The sequence below is a fragment of the Eucalyptus grandis genome, chromosome 6 (genome assembly GCF_016545825.1).
Source record: "Eucalyptus grandis isolate ANBG69807.140 chromosome 6, ASM1654582v1, whole genome shotgun sequence".
Lineage (NCBI taxonomy): Eukaryota > Viridiplantae > Streptophyta > Magnoliopsida > Myrtales > Myrtaceae > Eucalyptus > Eucalyptus grandis.
Window position 1 is genome coordinate 36652193 of NC_052617.1, and position 18342 is coordinate 36670534.

Genomic DNA, 18342 nt, shown 5'->3' on the forward strand with positions numbered 1-18342 from the left:
ACAGACAACCAAGAAGCGAGGGCCCCCCAGCAGCACAGCGAGCTCGGAAATCCTCTCTTTTTTGTGGGATGCCAAATCTCAAAATGAGGAAACGAATTTCCTCGTTACAAGACAGATGACAAGCCAAGGAAGGAAGAAGACTCGAAGGGAACGTGGCCGTGCTTCTCGTTTCCACGTAGTTCTGTTAGGAGAAAAAAAAGTGAGAGGGGAGAGAGAGAGAGAGAGTAACGGGAGCTGTCTTGAGTGAGAAGAAAAGGAAAAGATTTTGAATTTCCAGAAGTCAGCGTGGGGGCCCCGTCGTGAAAAATGGCAACTGGTGCTTGGATCGTGTGAATTCTACGTGACACTCTGGAGCACTGGTTGGCGAAAAAAGAAGAAGAAAAGACAAAAAAGGAGGGAGACAAAATCCTTGTTTCTTTGCTAGAATTCCCGATATTTCTATCGGTCTTCATGAAAATAATGTTTGAGGTTCCACAAGGAAACGGTACTCAAAGAAAATTGCTTAATCTTTCATCATGTCATTTTAGTTTATTTTCGTTTAATCCTATTCATCCATTTCATTTTGCTAATTTTTCTCCACAGATGTATTTCTTATTTAATTTGTCGATGTCTACACACCTCGCACCACTAATTTCCCTTGAAATTTTTTCCCAAGAAGAGGGAATACCATCTAGGTATTTTTACGACCGAGGGATGCTGAGATCCGTACAAGACCTTAGAAGAAGCAGTTTTATATCTTACTTAAGACTAATGGACCTAAGCATGTCCTTACAAGGTTTCTATAACAATGAAGAGGAGTATCCTATGGTGGGGGTACTCCAACTGAGTTGCGATGGTGAGCCCCTTAAACTAATCTAGGTATACTCACGCCTAGAAAAATATAGTGGCTACGGACCTCATTGGAAGATTCAGTCCTAAATAAGACCTAAAACTACTTTCTTTGAGGTTTTCTATGAACTTTGGCATTCCTCAAACGTAATACACCTAGAGGGTATTCTCTCCTCTTGAGAAAGAAAAAAATTCAAGGGGAATTGGGGGTATAAGGCATGCTGGTACTGACACATTAAAATAAGAAATGCATTTTTATAGCTTGTTGTCACTGTACATCAAATGGATAGGCTACGGAGACCCTCGAAAGAGTGAAAGCTTGCCATAACCCCTTAATCAACATCAAGGAGTAGGCCCTCGTGCCGGGCCATTTGATATACAATGATGGCATGCATTTCTTATTATAATGCGTTGGTGTCCACATATCACGCACTTCCAATTTTTTTTGAATCATTTTCTTATTCAAGAGGAGTGAATACCCTCTAAGTGTTTTACGTTTGAGGGATGCCAAGGTCTGTACAAGACCTTTGACGAAGCAGTTTTAGATCCTACTTAGGACCAAAATTGCTCAATGTTTAATCATGTCATTTTAGTTTATTTTCATTTAATCCTATTCATCCATTTTATTTATTTTTCTTGCTAAAAAATACTTCGTTTAAAAATGGCCTAATATCATGAGAAATCTCAAACTAATATATTAGTGATAAATTTATTTTCCATTAGTTTTCGTTAAATTTTATCGTCAAATTGTTAAGTTGGATAAAATGTGGCAGCTGACGAGATATACCGGTTTGGGGTTTTGTCCTCTATTTATCACAAGTGTACTAGTTTGTGATTTTCCATGTTATTAATATAATTTAATAGAAATTAATGGAAGGTAAATTTGTCACAAATGTATCAGTTTAAGTTTTTTAGTTTTGGTAAATTTATCATGTGTACAATAGTTTATGATTTTTCATGATATTAACCCTTTAGAAGTCGAGAATCGACATAACCTACTATGTCAAGTAAGGATGAACATAGGGCGAAGGAAATTTGTGCCCTGAGGGTCCTTGCTGAAAACAAATAGCAAGACACGAGGTTGTTGCGACTCGATTAAATTGAAACACACTTCATCAATGTGCATATAACTCTTGTTTAAAACAACTTATGACCCACCATGTGGAATGCATGGAAAAGCAACCGAAATGGAATTCTGTGGGTCATGAGGCGAAACTTGTTTAGGCATCAAAAGGTAGGTGATATGGTTAGTTCTTAGGCACCATATGCCAAGTTTTGTCACTGCAACTATCTGAATTTAATTGACAAAATTCAATTACTCGTGGTATTACATCATGGTTGTGAAGTTTCCCGGCGCGAAAGTCCTGCCCTATCTCAATCTCGATCTCGAGTTCAAGTGCTTCCTCCGAAAACTTGAAATCAGTCCCTGGCGGTTCCGGACCGTCTCGGCCTCCATTTGGTCTGGGCCCTTGCAATTTCTGATCCATCCTCATCCTCAAGAAGCAGCATTCTCTTTGGTATTCTTAAGTCCGGTTAAAAACGAAGTAAGGTACGGGAGAATGCCTCACTACTCGCGCAATTGGAGTTTTATAGGTTCCTTCTTATTAGTGGCCTTTCAATCCCTCTAACTGATCAAACGGTCTTGTTAACTCATTATGAGTTCTACAAGTTGTTCAAATCGCCAAGTGTTCATGCAATGGGTTTTTGGAGTTCATTATTGTCACACCCTAAAACCAACAAGAATGGGAATACACAACCGTCCTTCCACCATAAGAAAACTTGAAATGAATGAAACAAGTAAGGTAGGTCTCTTGCTCTGAGGGAGGGGCTGTAGGTTGCGGCATCGTTTGACTCTTATATATTGACATAAATGGTGTTAAAATATGTCTAGAGTTTGATCCTCCGATCTGAATAAAGTGAAGTACGAGGATTTCTTGGTTACGGACAGTCAAAAGTTAAAAAAAATAAAAATTAATGGGCAGGCAAAAAGGTTCTTCAAGTTAAAGTCGGCCAAGGAGAATAGAAGGGGAATTTATATGTTTACGAGGATTTCCTGTCTTTTTCATTGTTTGGTCGAAGAGGATTCCTGCATTCATGTTGTTGAAACTGGTAAGACATGGTAATCTCCACATTCATACATAAAAATTGTTTTCTAGGGTTTTATCGGCACGTGCCGTTTGAGCATTTCAAAGAAGCATTACTGAGCATCAATTTGGTGAATTTTTTGAGCAAATTGTAAATTTCATCAGTTAGGCACATGTTTGTGAATTACATCCCGAAGCAATTAAACCCTAGCCAATTTCGAAATCTCAGCATATCCTCGATCAATTTGGTGAAGACTCTTCCTTGCAGAATCTCAGCATATCATCGGGAGTATATAGAGCTCCGGCAAGTGTTATGTCAAGACAATTGAGTCATTCCACCATAAGTATGAGGAACTGCTAATGTTTCTTGGAATCATTGGTCTAATAATGACAACACAAACCTTGGGCATTATTGCATTGGGAGCATGTGAAAATATCGATATGTGTAGAGCGGCAGAAGACCCCTATAGTATAGTCATCATTTTTCATCATCACAAAATCCATAGGGAGGTCCATTATCTCAAGAGCATTGAAGCTAGTTAAATCTTGTAATATGATTTGTGTAGTTCTTTCTTGATTAATTGTAATGCTAAACACTATGTGAGATTATTGTGTGTGATTGGGGGGTTGAGAAATACTAAGAGTATTTGAGTGACATGGATATCGTTGAAATCTCCATTGTATCACTTAATTTATAGTTGAATTCTTTGCTGATCTTTTTTTTTATTCTGTCAATTATATTGTTCAATTGCTTATTTTCAAAACAGAGGGCTAGAGCCGTCCTCATGTCCGAGAAGCAAGGCTCATCGCCAGATTCAGGTACAAATAGTAAAACCCGAGTACCATTTTTAAATGCTAATGGGCGTTCGCAACTCTTGTTAAGTAGAGTTAGTGCTATGGCCCCTGTCAAAGCTTTGCTTGCTCGACTGCCGAAAGTGCCCCGGGACACCAGGGAATAAAACAGGACCTGTAAGTTCGATTCGCCACCGGTTTAGTATAAGTCAACAACATCGTAAGACTCCGCATGTCCGACGTCAGATGGGTCGCAAAGATTATGCACCATCAAAAGTCAATGAAAACACGCGTGAACCTATAAGAATTGGCATTGATGGATGGCTGTTGCCTATCCTCTTCGAAAAGCCATGTGATTGGAGCTCCTAACTCGGATCCGCCCACAACGCCCCGTCCATAGGCGACGTGGAAACGCTACACCCGTTTGCGTGGAAAGCAAATGCTTCGCTGCTGCATCACGAGACAATTTCACCTTTTAGACGTTCCGGCACCTCGACCGTATCCATTTCGGCGGAGAGAGAAAAAAGATTATGTACCATCAAAAGTCAATTTAAGTGCAATATCACGTAAATTCGGGGGAACTTTTGTAATTCGACTTTTTTACAATCCCCCCCCTTTGCTTTCCTTCAATTTCCTTGCTCATCAATCAGCTAAACCAACGCCAGCACGTAACCAGAGGGATTCTCTCCTCTCAGACGCCAGAAGGATCCCCCGCCTCCGTCTCCCGCCTCCGCCGCCAAATGCTTCGTCCCCTCAACTGAATCCGGCCTCCGTCCACGCTCGGCTCGGCAACGATGAACAACAGCAGCGGCAGCAACCACGATTGCATCAGCAACAGCAACAGCACGAGCTCCCGCGTCAACAGCAACAGCGCCGGCCGTTGCGCCGCCGATCGCCGCGATCTCGGCTCGCACTTCTTGGCGCTGGCACGGCTCGGCTCTGCCCGGCCCCCCGGCCCGGCGGACGAGGGAGAGGAGTCCCCGACGGAGCTCAACACCATCAACAGCTCCGGCGGCTTCCTCGTGGTGTCGACCGACAAGCTGTCCGTGAAGTACACGAACGTGAGCCTCCACGGCCACGACGTCGGCGTCGTGCAGGCCAACAGGCCTGCCCCGGTGCGGCGGCTCGCCTACTATTTCGAGATTGAAGTGAAGCACGCGGGGGCTAAGGGTCAGATTGGGATTGGCTTCACCAGCGAGAATTTCAAGATGCGGAGGCAGCCTGGGTGAGTGTTTCTTGCTGTTTTATTTTGATTCTTATCTGCGTTTTGAGGATGCTGGGTAGGGTAGAATCGACTCGTGTTTGGGTGAGAAGTTGCGAGAGAAATGGGATGGAATCGGATGAATGTGGATAGGAAAGGTTAGCTAGGGTTTTTTTTTTTTTTTTTTGTCTCTTGGTAGCTTCTGTCGAGCTCTATTTGAATCGACAAATTGTGTCAAGGACAACAAACACTGGGTAACAGACAAAAATAAGACTGGAATGACAATTCCTCGGGAACAAATTCTTATCAGACGTGAGACTGCAGAAATCTTTCTCCTTCTCCTTCTTCTTCTTCTTGTTTCCCCTTTGTTATAGACAGTTTTGAGGAACTTATACAACATAGTGGTGATGACTATTATCTGGTGAATTTATCGACTAGAATTCAGAGTGGTTTTTTCACGCTATGGATGGTGGCTGTTGAAAGATCATCTCATATTAACCAAAACAGAGAAAGTGGATATGCACAATACATTGTGGAAATTGTTTAGACATTTGTCTACCTAAACAATAATACATTTTGCCCTTGAAGGGCCTAATAGAGTTCCAGAGTTGGCTAAGGAGACAGATGACGGAGGTTACTGATCGAGTTTTAATTGAAGATAACATTCCCAAACAGAGTTGCAAGATTGATGGTTGAATTAAGAGAGATGAGGTGGTGGAGATGAAATTAAGTAACTCAGGAACTGTTGCTGTTATTATAAGGAGAGGATGCCCGAAGCTTTAATGGATCTGAAACTTCTGGTGGTCAAGGCTGGGAGTGCCCATTGTTGCAATTTAAGAAATTTTTTAGAAGTGTTTCTGCAAACCAACTGGATCCCTGAAACCTACAGATGAATCATCTAATGCCATGCATTGATCAACTAGGCCATGGGGAACAGCATGTAGGAAGTTACATGCTGGAAAAAGGGATACAGGTAATACCGAAACGAGAATGCTATAATGTGCTTGGTGAGTGGTTTAGACATAGAGATAAGGTGATCAAGGAGTATGTCTACGCAGCCATTGAAAGCTAGCAAAGGCTGCTGTTGCGTAATTGAGCTTGATGCTTCATAATGGATGCTTCAGTCAGCTGAAGAATCTGACTGGAAAAACATGAAACAAGAATTAAGCAGAAAAATACGAGCAATGGGAGGAAGAGATATAATGGATCTAAAATTTTCTTGGAGATACAGCCACATCTCAAAGAATTTCACAGTTTTGCTGACATAATTGCAATTTTTCTCAGGTTCTGGGCTTTAGTGTTGCGGTAAGTGTGGCAAGACGCTAGCAGTTTCAGTGTGGTAGAGCATTCTGAAGTCTGCATTAAGGTTAAATTGATCTTGGAAAACACCTGAGGACTTGTGATTATGTTGTAGATTATGTCTTTAGTGTAAAGACATATCTTGTAAGTGATATTTTATTCGCTAGGGGCCCAATGAGGCGATTGTAACAAAAGATGTTTAAGGACTTGGTTGTGATACCATTCTTCTTTATTATCTTGCTAAGGATTTGGTTGTGATACCATTCTTCTTTATTATCTTGTTTTATTCTATTTTTCGGGTGTCGGGTGTGGGTGGAGGGGGTAGGAATGACAACCGGACCCAGACGAAAGGATGGCCTGCCCGCTCTTATAATCAAGGCCATGCCTCAGCTAAAGTTTTGAAATGAACCATGGCACCCCATGCCAAAGCCATGACATACTTCACCGTGTTTAGCATTGGTTTACTGAATACATAACATACCAGGATTATAAGAATTGTGAAAAGTGTTAAACTTAGTTTTCAAGGATCCAAAAATTTGGATCAGTATGACAAAATCCTATTTAGGATTAGAAGTTTAGGTTTTTTCTGTTAACCATTCTATATTTTGAAAATTAATACATTAAGGAGTTCTTCTTTCCCCTATTTCATTGCATGCGGAAAATGCTTACATTTGAACAAATGGTGTCAAGACTTATTGGTTGGTCAAAGTGAAGAAAGTCTCGCACCCACACTACGTGGAACAAAATGTTTTGATTATCGAAGAGTATATACATGTCCAGTTTTACTTGTTAAAGAAAAAAAAAGGAATCTATAGATTTTTTTTTCTTCTCTGAATTGCGAATTGGATGTTTATCTGTTGTAAAATTGGGTATGTGCAGTCACCGATGTAAATGTTCTGTGACAAGTATGTGCCATGCAGTTGGAATCAACTAGGACTTGTCTGAGCGGTAGTCCAACCTTACCAAGATCTAAGGTTTTGTCTATATATTTATATTTCCCCTGTGATGTTACCTATTGAAAAGCAGAAAAAGGAGGAATGGAAGTTTGGGAGAACTAGGTTTTCTTAAATCTGTTTATAGCTAGCAGGTGGAGGTAGCAGTTGTCTGTTGGTTTTCTTTCCCCTCCATAATTCTATAGGATGATATGCTTTGTTTATTACATTCTAGTGTTTCCTAACATGGATGGTGATAATTTACTTGGAGACCAGATATGCTTTTCTTTCAATGACAAAGAGAAGTTCTCTGCCTGAGTTGGCGTTTTGCTCTAAGTTGCTTGTGATTCTTTCTCCTGCTTCCATGTACCAGGTGGGAACCCAACAGTTGTGGTTATCATGGTGATGATGGGTATCTTTATCATGGACATGGAAAGGGAGAAGCTTTTGGACCAACTTATACTGCTCGTGACAAAGTTGGTGCAGGCATCAACTATGCTACACAGGAGTTCTTTTTCACGTAAGGAAGTCATAATTTTGTTCAGTGTTCCTTAATCAAACCAAAGCAATCAATTTGTTGTTACTGATTTAATGTTGTATCTGGGTCTAGTTTTGTGAGCTCCCTTCTTATGTGGCTTTGCACCTCCTTGGTGCCCTATAGTTGATCTTGTAACCTACCCAAATAAATAAGTAAATAAATAAGAGATTAATTGTTGTCTAGCACACTGATTATATAAAAGAAGAAAAAAGAAGGAAAAAGAATAAAAGGGTTTATGTGAGACTTCCCCTCTGAAGTCATTTTGTATAGTGGATGTACCCCCTCTGTACCTTTATTATAAAATTTTGTTTAATGTTTTTTTTTTGGTAGAAAAATTTTGTTTAATGTTAAGGAATAAAAAAATACAGAAAAAGATGGAGAAGAAACCTCATTTCTGCACTAATACACTTCTTGGATCTGTCTCATATTAATTTGAATATGTCATCACTCTCTTTTCAATTGGAGTATGTACTCTTCTTTTGTCATCTGTGTTTTTTTTTTTTTTTTTTTTTTGACAGAAAAAACAAGGCAATAGTTGGAACGGTCTACAAGGACGTGAAAGGTCCCTTATTCCCCACCATTTCTGTTCATAGCCAAAATGAAGAGTATGTTAAACTTATCTGTACTTATTTCTCTCCGATCAAGTGTGATTATCAAAATTGCCTTCATAACCCTTGATACGCCTTAAGTCATGAGAGGGGCATGTCTTGTGTCATGTGAGTTGCATATGTAAAACTATGAATTGTGTATTATATTAGCTATGAGAAATTAATATCTTACTGCCATATAATGGGAAAGTAATACTTTGTCTATGTTTGACATATTCTTCTAGCCGTTCTGCTCTGATTCTCGCTGAGTTTGAACTTCTACATGTGGAGACTTGTGTGGCATCTGAACCTCTGTAAGGAGAGGCAGTGCATATATCTCGTCCCAACGTTTTACAACAATTTGAGATAGAAAAGCAAGTCCATACTGTCGGAATATTCGCTTCAGAGTTTCATGATGTGACATTAATGATGAATGTTGAAATTTTACATTTCTGGTGCTTTACGAAAATTGTGGGATGAAACTATTTCTCCGTTCATTATAGCATTTTATTTGATTACATGCTCTCTGTCTCTCTGTCTCTCTCTCCTTTTGTATCTCCAGTCTGAGTTGGTTCGTCTTGTTTCCTTGTGAATATTTATTGGAGCAGGTTGATTTCCTTTTGATTGCTTAGTCCTGTTTTGTTTATTGGGCAGGATTGCTGTTAATTTTGGTCAAGAACCATTTGCCTTCGATATCAAGGCACGTATGCTTCTTCTTGGATCGTATTGTTCTTTCTATATTGTCCAAATTTATTGGCATTGCTCACTTTATGTAGTAATTATTAAACATAACATACCTAGTACGCTTTTTTGCTTAGAATTATCTTTGAAAAATCCTGTCCTGTTTAACTGGGTTTGCTAAGTCCTGTGTTGTTGTTATTCTAAGGACTGCTGGCTTGGACAGTTCATATGATACAAGATCAATGCCATTTTTACCTAAAATTTTATTTAAAGGCTGCTTTCCTGATAATAGATTTTACTTCGTGCTTATTAGGAGGGATTATCTAACAAGATTAGATTTATATTCTGTGATTTCATGTGAAATAAGTCAAAAGACTTAAATAATGTAATTATCATAAGAAGTACTTTAAGCATTAATTTTTTCTTTTTTTTTGGGCAAAGAATCCAAGTTAGTGCAATGACAAATGATGATCTTCCTTGCCAAAGATTACTTTTTCCTTGATTGTCTTTTCACGTCTGCTTCTGTTACAACTATAGGCATATGAAGCTCAAGAAAGACTGAGGCAACAAGCAACGATAGAAAAAATATCCTTGCCACCGAACATCAGCTATGGGTGAGTCTATGGCTGGTTTCAATTCCTTCTTGAAAAACAATACTATGCATGTTTATGCACTTATGTTATTTGCTAGGTGAAAGAATGGCTTTTGAATAGTTGGCCCATGGAATAACCATTTACATTGCAGCCATTATCCACGGTGTTGAATTAATTATTAGTTGATAGTAATTCTTGTAAACGAATGGACTGACTGCTTGTTCCGCTGGTTGCTTCATGATGACTGTTGTTCTGGGATTGTAAACTGTGCTTGTTATGTCCACTGAAATAAACTACATTTCCTCATTTTGCATAAAGGATTAGATGCTTCTTATGGAAAGGGTGAAAACGGATGTCTATGTAGGGGCCTTTACTTGTCAATTGGTATTCAGCCTCTTATGGAATGAATTGGATAGTTTGTTGTAGATAGAGATATATGTGGTATCGTCATGGATAGCTCTCCACTTGTGTGATCTAAATGGGGTGTTTTTGCATACCTTATGCTTTTTAGACTTGCATGCATCTTTTATGCTGCCAAATATAGCCCACATTCAGTCACACGGAATTTTCCTTCGTGAGAAAAGAAAGAGGAAACGATAAATGTTCTTTTTCTTACCTTATGGTTCTATCAGATCATCTTGTCTTCCAATGTTACATAAAGTTCACCATTTGTATTATCAGGATTGTTCGTTCATACTTGCTACATTATGGGTACGAAGATACACTACGTTCATTCGACATGGCTAGTAAAAGCACTATTCCTCCAATTTCTTTAGATCAAGAAAACGGCTTTGAAGAACAGGAGATTCTCTATGCCTTGAACCAGAGGAAGATTCTACGTCAGGTTGGAAAATAATCTTGTATTTATATTGTTTTGTTTATTTATTTTGGGTTCTGCAAGCATGTTTAGTTCTGTTTCAGTGAATTATTGCTAAGGGGTGCAGCTCTAATATGCTCTCAAATAGGTTAGCATAGAGCAGTCCGCTTTCCCTTATTTTTTGCAGTAGGTCAAGGTTTTTTCTTTTTCTTTCTTCTCTCTCTTCCTCGATCTGTTGGGTAGTATCTTGTTGAGGTCTTACTCTTATGCATAGCTCTTTATTGCTCGAGTAGGTGAGTTGGTACAATTTGACGTGTCTGCTTGCCCTCACTTTCGCAATTATGATATAAAGACCTTGTGTGCATGATGAATTAGTCTAGGGCCGGCAGAGAGAGAGAGCACAATGGTTAGGAGTTGAGAATTTATGCTTTTACTGGGTGAGACTCCTGAGAGTGTGACTTGACATTCCAAACATATTAGTTGGTTTTCGAGCCAGAGCTCCAATACTTTAATCTGTTTGTTTAAATTTTATTTTTAAGTATCTTCTTTTGTTTTAGGGCAACCTTTCTACTCTCCCAAAGAAATTCTTGAATCAAAGTGTTCTCCGAGTTAGTAGGTTTGTAGCTGCAGCGCAAGGGTTTGCATAATTGAAGCTCGTTTTGGCACAAAGAATTAAATTTTGTGAGCTGAGATTTTAGTCAAAAAAAGTTTGGAATTTTGTTAACTTGCCTTAGAAATAGAAGATACTTTTGAGGTTTTTGTCCTGTAGATGCATGTCTCATGAAACTTAGTCAAGCCAAATGACCTGATTTATTTGTTGATGAAGCTGATTCGAAATGGGGAAATTGATGCAGCATTCAGTAAACTCCGTGACTGTTATCCACAAGTTGTTCAGGTATTGAAGGCTCGTCATGACGTAGTTTTTACCTATGAACAAAGTCATTTTGAGTGTTATCGTAAGCCAACTCTGGGCATGAACCTTGTTTGCATCTAAATTTGCTGTAATTGTGAAGTATGGGTCAACTGCATTGAGTCAGTCAAGAAATGTCTTAAGTAGGGTACTTAATGTTCGTTTTCTCTGGAGGTTCATGATTCCCAACTATTTGCTATCTATTAATCCGAGCTTTGGCAATTTTGCCAAGCAAACGTATTCTTTTATCCTTTTAGGCTGTTTTAGGCTATTTTATCTCTTTCTTAGTGTACTCAGTTCCCAGATTTTGTATCTTCACCTATACAAAAGGTGTCTGTGAGATGTGTTCTGGTCCTGAATTAATAAATTTCCAAATTTTGTACAGGGTGGTGTCATCTCTCTTCTGCTGTATTTATAAACTTAGTATTCGACTTATATAAGTGTTTCAATGATACAACAGAAGATTACTCTAGTTTAGTGCGTGATGTCTCAGTCTTGATTATCTTGTACTGCAGGATGAAAAATCAGCTACTTGCTTTCTCCTCCATTGCCAAAAGTTCATTGAACTAGTTCGGGTAATTTGTCTTACATTTTGATTGCTTGCATAGTCTAGTGTATTTAGATTGCTGTGTTATAATGGTAGGAAGAAAAAACGGTTTGATGAACATGTAGCTTTTTTTTCCAGTCATTGTCAACTTTTGGTACTTGAGACTATCCTTTGAATGGTTTTGTAGTGGCACTGTGGACTGAACTCATGTTTCTCCACGGTGCATTTGCTTTGAATACTGGAAGTGAAATTTCTTGTGCGCATTCTTTTTCCTGGTCTTGTTCTTGTTCCTCTTAAATGAATGATATATCTAGTAATACTGTTGTGAATATTGTTTGGTGATTAGGCGTAAATGAATCATGAGTTGAGTAATGAACGTGTATTTGCAACCGGCAACATGTGAACTTATCAGTCTTAAAAAAGATTGTGCTTGTCATAGTTTTCTTCAATATTATAAAGGTGTAATTGATCCTAACCATTGTAAGTTTGGGTCAAACATGAGGACAACTTGAGCAAGAAAATGAGTTCGTTCCTTTTACATGTATGTTCATGTTAGAATTTTGTCTACTCAAGTTGTGCCGTTAAGAAAGGAGTTCTGTGGGGGCTTCAACCGGTAAGAATTTGAAGGTGAACTGTGTAATACATTCAACTAGTTTAGTTGTGAATTAATACTTATTTTGGCCCCTTTTTTAATGTAAATGAACTTTACTATATTAATGAATTGTTTTGTTGCATTTTATTGTAGATTATGATTTTTACTGAACTAAGAACTGACTTTTTTTAATGAAACTTAATTAAAATTTCTGCATGGGCCTTGCATTCTGTTCCAATATGCTAATCAGTTATATTAATGGCAAATCTTTGAGTTACTAGAAAACATGAAAACACTTTATTGAACACTTTATTCATGAAAATTCATTCTACTGAAATGTTGTCATAAAAATTTTCATGTTGAAGAGATCAGATTTGAGTTATGGTGATCCATCTTTGTCCACTTGTTGAGCAGGTGAATGGGATTGTCTTGTTGTCTTGTTGTCTTGTTGCCTAATTTAAGAGCTAGAGGCAATTAGCTTAAGATTGGAGATATTTATTGATCAAGTTGTTGGTTTCCTATTGACCTATATTGTCTTGGCACAATGTTTTTGAAGCTGTGAGGATGAATTAGCATCCCAAAGCTTGTCGAATCATGTCGAGTCTGGGTTTTGTCATGAGGTTCTTCAGGTGGTCTTATGTTTGTGTGTTATTGATTCATGTCAATTGCAAGTCTATTTTTCATGGCCTTCTAATAATATCGCGCGGTTTTACTGATCCCCTTTTTGCATGATTTATATATCGTCATCCAGGTTGGGGCACTGGAGGAGGCTATCAAATATGGAAGAGTTGAGTTATCAAGGTTTTTTGAGATGGCTGACTTTGAGGATCTAGTACAGGTAGTAAACACATTCTACGGTATGGTTTTATTTCCTGTTTTAGTTTTTTTGCACTGGTGAGATTGGTGCAATACTGAAAACTCTTTTAAAGGTCTCAGCAACATAACATAGACTACTATTTGTGGGATAGCAGGTTGTCCTAAACAGGGAAATATGTGCAATAGGGCAATTTAAACTTCAACATTGTTTCTGCACCATGAACCTCAGCACTCATGTTACACCCTTATTTAAGGAACTTCTACTTTGCCTGTTCTGTTTGGGCCTTGTTAATGTAAGTCCTAAAGTTATGAACTGAAAAAAGTATGCAACATTGAATGGAAGTATGGAAGCCATCAATTGTTGGGGCTTTTGAGGGAGGGAGGGATGGAGTGGTACTCTCTACTTTTCTTTTTCCTCCTTTTGTGAAGTATAGGAGCATGGGAACAAAATGTACAGACAACATGACCTTGGCAAATGAAGGGAGAAAGATTTGTAGTCTTCTTCCTTAGTTTCCAGTAGTCATCTTTTTACCCAATACTATAACTTCGCTTTGAGGGCGTCATTATTAATGGAACTTTCATGGTATTCCATTCAATTAGTCATGTCGTCTTTTCTCCTCATATCATGTGGAGGTTGAAGAAAATGAACCAGTTTTCTTTTTAAATACAATGTCTTTGATGATGAAAATATAATTCCTTCCTCTCTTCTCTAGGATTGTGTATCTTTATTGGCATTTGAACATCCAAAGGAGTCGTTTGCTGGGTATCTACTTGAGGAGTCACAGCGTGAGGTGGTAGCCGACACGGTTAATGCAATGATCTTGGCAACAAATCCCAACGCAAAAGAATTTCAGGGTTGCCTGCACTCCTACCTGGAGAGGTTGCTGAGGCAGCTGAGTGCTTGTTGCTTGGAGAGAAGGTCGTTGAATGGAGATCAGGGGGAAGCTTTCCATCTGCACAGAGTACTAAACAACAGCAATGCAACACGCTAAATGTTAGTCTGTTGCTTCGTCTCCAAATTGAATGTCTCATCGCTGTTCATATTAAGCTCATTGATGGTTTGCTGAATCATAAGCCGAGTGTTCAACTGTTCCATGTGCCGAGAGGAAATCCCCTTGGTGCTACATTGCAGGCTCTTATCTTCATGCTTGGAGGCATCTCTGATGTTGCATATCACACAGTAAAAGAGACGTTCTGCGGTCCCAAAATGGCTTCACAATTTTGTGGTGGAGTCGTGACGTTTTCTACTCGTCTCTGTCACGTTGGATGTTCATTTGGATGCTCAGAAGATTAGTCAAGTGTAAAGAATACTTGTATAGATCCAAATGTTGGGTTTAATGCAGCAACTCTCTGGTGATTTGTGGTTCTTTCGATGCAGTCTCCCTGTCAAACGAGCATGAAGTCTTGTACTTTTGCAATTTCCGTGCAAGTTTTGCTTGTGTTGGAATATGACGGAGGGGACCTGCGAAATAATTTCTTTTTTTTCAAGTGCGTGATAACTTTAGTTAAATCATAGAACTGCGGTTGATAAAGCAGATGAATCATATGCTATTGAATTTAAGAAGTAAGTATATTAAAAATCCTAAAACTTGTTACGAAAATATAATTGAGTCTTAAAATTTATAAAAAGTGTAATAATATTCTAAAACTTGTTGAATTGGCGCAATTGAATTCTTTCAATTAATTTGGTCTAATTGACTAATGAAAAATGTGGGCATGGCTTCTTCTTTTTTTTTCAATCAATATATATATATATATATATATATATATATATATATATATATATTTTATGTGGTGATGATATGATCAAATCATGAAATATAAACCTAAAACAACATTGTTTTGGTCTAAATTTGATTTTTAATAAAAGAATTTATTTAAATTAAGGGCAAAAGTCACTAAAAATCTTTAAAATTATGCCTATTGTGACACTAAAAATTTCAAACTTATACTTATGTGATACGTTTATCTTTTGTCAAAGTTTAGTCAATGGGAACTATAAAAAAATTTCATTTATGGACACGGGAAGACAATCGATGTTGATTTAAGTGAAATAAAAATAAAGTTTTGTGTAATATAGATGCAAGTTTGAGATTAGGTAAATGTGTGACAATGAACATCATAAAAAGTTCATGATAATAATGTCACAACGATAGAGTTTAAGTTTCTTATTATTTTTATTTTTTTGGGGTGACTTTTTTCCCTAAATTAATTCTCTTTTTAAGAGGAGGAGAAGGAACCTGGCGGCGACGGCTTGCACATATCTCACTGTCACCGCCCCGCAATCACAAAGAAGTCAAGGTGGGGATGGCTACAGTCAGTGACCCTCGCTGATTGCAGGCGAATTAGAAGTTGTGAGGCTTCGTATGTAGCTATTTCAGGAGTAAATTTGCTTATCAAATCCGACGTCTGATGAACAAGAATTGCCTTTTTCTATTCCTACGGTGCACAATTTTGAACAAAACGGCCCCCGTTTTTCGATGAACTTCGAGCATCCTCCCTCAGTTCTGTCCTCCAGCCTTCAGTGTCCAAGCCGGAGTTCATCTTTGCCTCTCACCGAGCCCCACGTGCAAGCTGCCATTGCCTGCCTGGAAGACTCGGCGTCCTAGGCTTCGGGATCGGATTTTTCGAAGTTGTCGAGCAACAACCTCGCGTTGCACCGCCTCTTCAACGGAGCTCCGAAGTCGGATTAGGCCGGCCATGCCACCGCCTCGGGACCCTTTGAGATCCCAGTCGTCTTCCTTCCAGACCTCGCGCGCACTTCGTGTGCCCAGACCCTAATCCCTCCGCCGCATTGCTCACCTCGCTCTCTGGGAAAGTCAATCAACACGTTCAAAGAGAAATCCTTGGTGACTTCGGAGTTGTGCAGGCTCCAGGTTCAATGCCGTCGCAGCCGAGGTGATCGCCAAAAAAAGGCTCAAGCTCTGGATCTGGATCGAGGTCGGGGAGATGAACAATTCAAGAAAAGAAGGAAGAGGAAGATCGACAGTATTGAAGAAAACAAAAGAAAAGAAAAATAACCAAATCAACCTAGTCTTGCTCTGTTCAATAAAAAAAAAAAACCTAATCTTGCAAGAATTTAAACCTCGTCATGCCCTACAAGATGATCGGCAATAACATGATGTGCACACCAACATTTTCAGGCTAAAATTAGCTATTTAACAATTCAACAAATGGCTAATTTAAAGGATACCTCCGAGATTCACATAGGACATTGTGTTTAAGAATATGTGGAGTACCAATGGAATTGTTTTTACAGAAAGAATTTAGTAAAGCAAATGTTGTAAGAGATTGAGCATTGTTATGGGATAAAGGAAAATACGATCTACATATGACAATCATCAAGAACCTTGAACTTAAAAAATATTTTAGATTTCAACTAAAATGATTCAAAAACAGGAAAAAAAACATATTTCTCTTCTTTGGTAGTGTTTTCCAATTTAATTAAGCCGGTTCAATTTAAAGAAAAATATACTCGATATGAAGAGACGGCGGGATTTGGAAAATGATATTATTATTAGTGAGACTGGTTCCATGGATTCACCCGGTAACCGGACTGGACTGGCAGTTCGGTTCTCGAGTAGATCCATTCAAGGTTCTAGGCCGGGAAGCTGCTCACTCGGACCATGCACACTCCTAATAAAATATTATTGAGTTATTCATTATGTTTAATTTTATTTAAAAGTAAGTTTACTTTTTTCTATTTATTTATGTATTGGCAAAAAATCTCAAAACAATATCTTAGGAAAGAGATCATAAGATTAGGAAGCACTCTTCTTATTGCACAAAAGATTAGCTTTTCTTTACAATTAGACTGAATTTGCGTAAGATAATTATCTAATAAGTCATAAAATTATTACACGGCTATCAATTCTATGATAAACTTTTTAATTTAACTAATTTCACTATAAACCTTTTGATTATATTCTAATGTAGTTCTTCAGCCTAATTTTTGCCTGAATGCTGATGGTCACCCCAGCCATCGTACTTAGTATAGTTGACAATTTGACATTGACAATTTTTAGACAAAATGGCCCCTTTTTTCATTATATTTTTTTGAATGTTTTTAGTTTTTTTTTCTTTTCATTATTTTTTTTTTTGTTTTCTACTATTTATCTTGTTTAGATGAACTTGCAGCACCCTCCTTCAGTTCTGTCCTCCTATCTTCGACTTAAAACTTTAGGAACTTAGTCCCTTCTGTGCCCAAGCCAGAGTCCATCTTCACGCCACTCATCGAGCCCCAAGTGCAAGCTGACATTCCCTGCTTGAAAGACTCGGCGTCCTAGGATTCGGGATCGGATTGTTGAGCAACAACCTCGTGTTGCACTGCCTCTTCAACGGAGCTCCCAGGTCGGTATAGACCGGCCATGCCACTGCCTCGGGACCCTACGAGATCATGATCGTCTTCCTTTCCAGACCTCGCATGCACTTCACCCGCCCAGACCCTAATACTTCCACATTGCTCCCCTCGCTTTCTCGAAAAATCAATGGAGTCAATCACATCATTCAAAGAGAAATTCCAGGTGACTTCGGAGTTGTGCAGGGTTCAGGTTCCACGCCGTCGTGGCCAAGAAGATCGCCCAAAAAAGCCTGAGTTTAATTGCTGTTGGAAATCTCTTCAATCAATGGTAAGTGCAACTATGTTAATGTATAATTGGAAAGAAATGTGGCCCGATATAACGAACATAACTTACATCGGAGTTGTGCAGGCTTCAGGTTCCACACTGTCGCAGCCGAGATGCTCACCCAAAAAAGCATGAGTTTAATTGCTGTCGGAAATCTTTTCAATTAAGGGTAAGTACATTAATGTATAATCGGAAAGAAACGAGGCTCGATATAACGAACATAACTTCCAATGATAAATAGAGGTTTATCTATGTGCCATAATATTTTATTGGGTACATGTAATAGCCATGTGCCATATTGCAAATTTGCCATCCACGTATTCACCCATCAAAATCATCAATAATCTAGCAGTCCGGAGTTTAATTTTTGCAAGTAATTAAGTAATCACCAAAGGGATGTATATGGTCAAGTTTCTAGAGAAAACCGCTCTAACAAAACTTGCCATTGATAATACGTCTTAGTATGGGAATTTGTCAAATGCAAATTGGGCAAGTGTATC

General features: G+C 38.6%; 1 protein-coding gene across 1 annotated transcript; it reads left to right on the forward strand.

Annotated features, from left to right (window-relative positions):
* Positions 1-4322: 4322 nt before the first annotated feature.
* Positions 4323-14666, forward strand: LOC104449497 (ran-binding protein M homolog). Its single transcript, XM_010063673.3, has 10 exons — positions 4323-4929; positions 7510-7656; positions 8193-8279; positions 8916-8961; positions 9480-9556; positions 10217-10379; positions 11179-11247; positions 11778-11837; positions 13153-13239; positions 13931-14666. The coding sequence occupies exons 1-10, from the start codon at positions 4499-4501 to the stop codon at positions 14207-14209; spliced, it is 1446 nt and encodes a 481-aa protein (XP_010061975.1). The 5' UTR covers positions 4323-4498; the 3' UTR covers positions 14210-14666.
* Positions 14667-18342: the final 3676 nt, after the last annotated feature.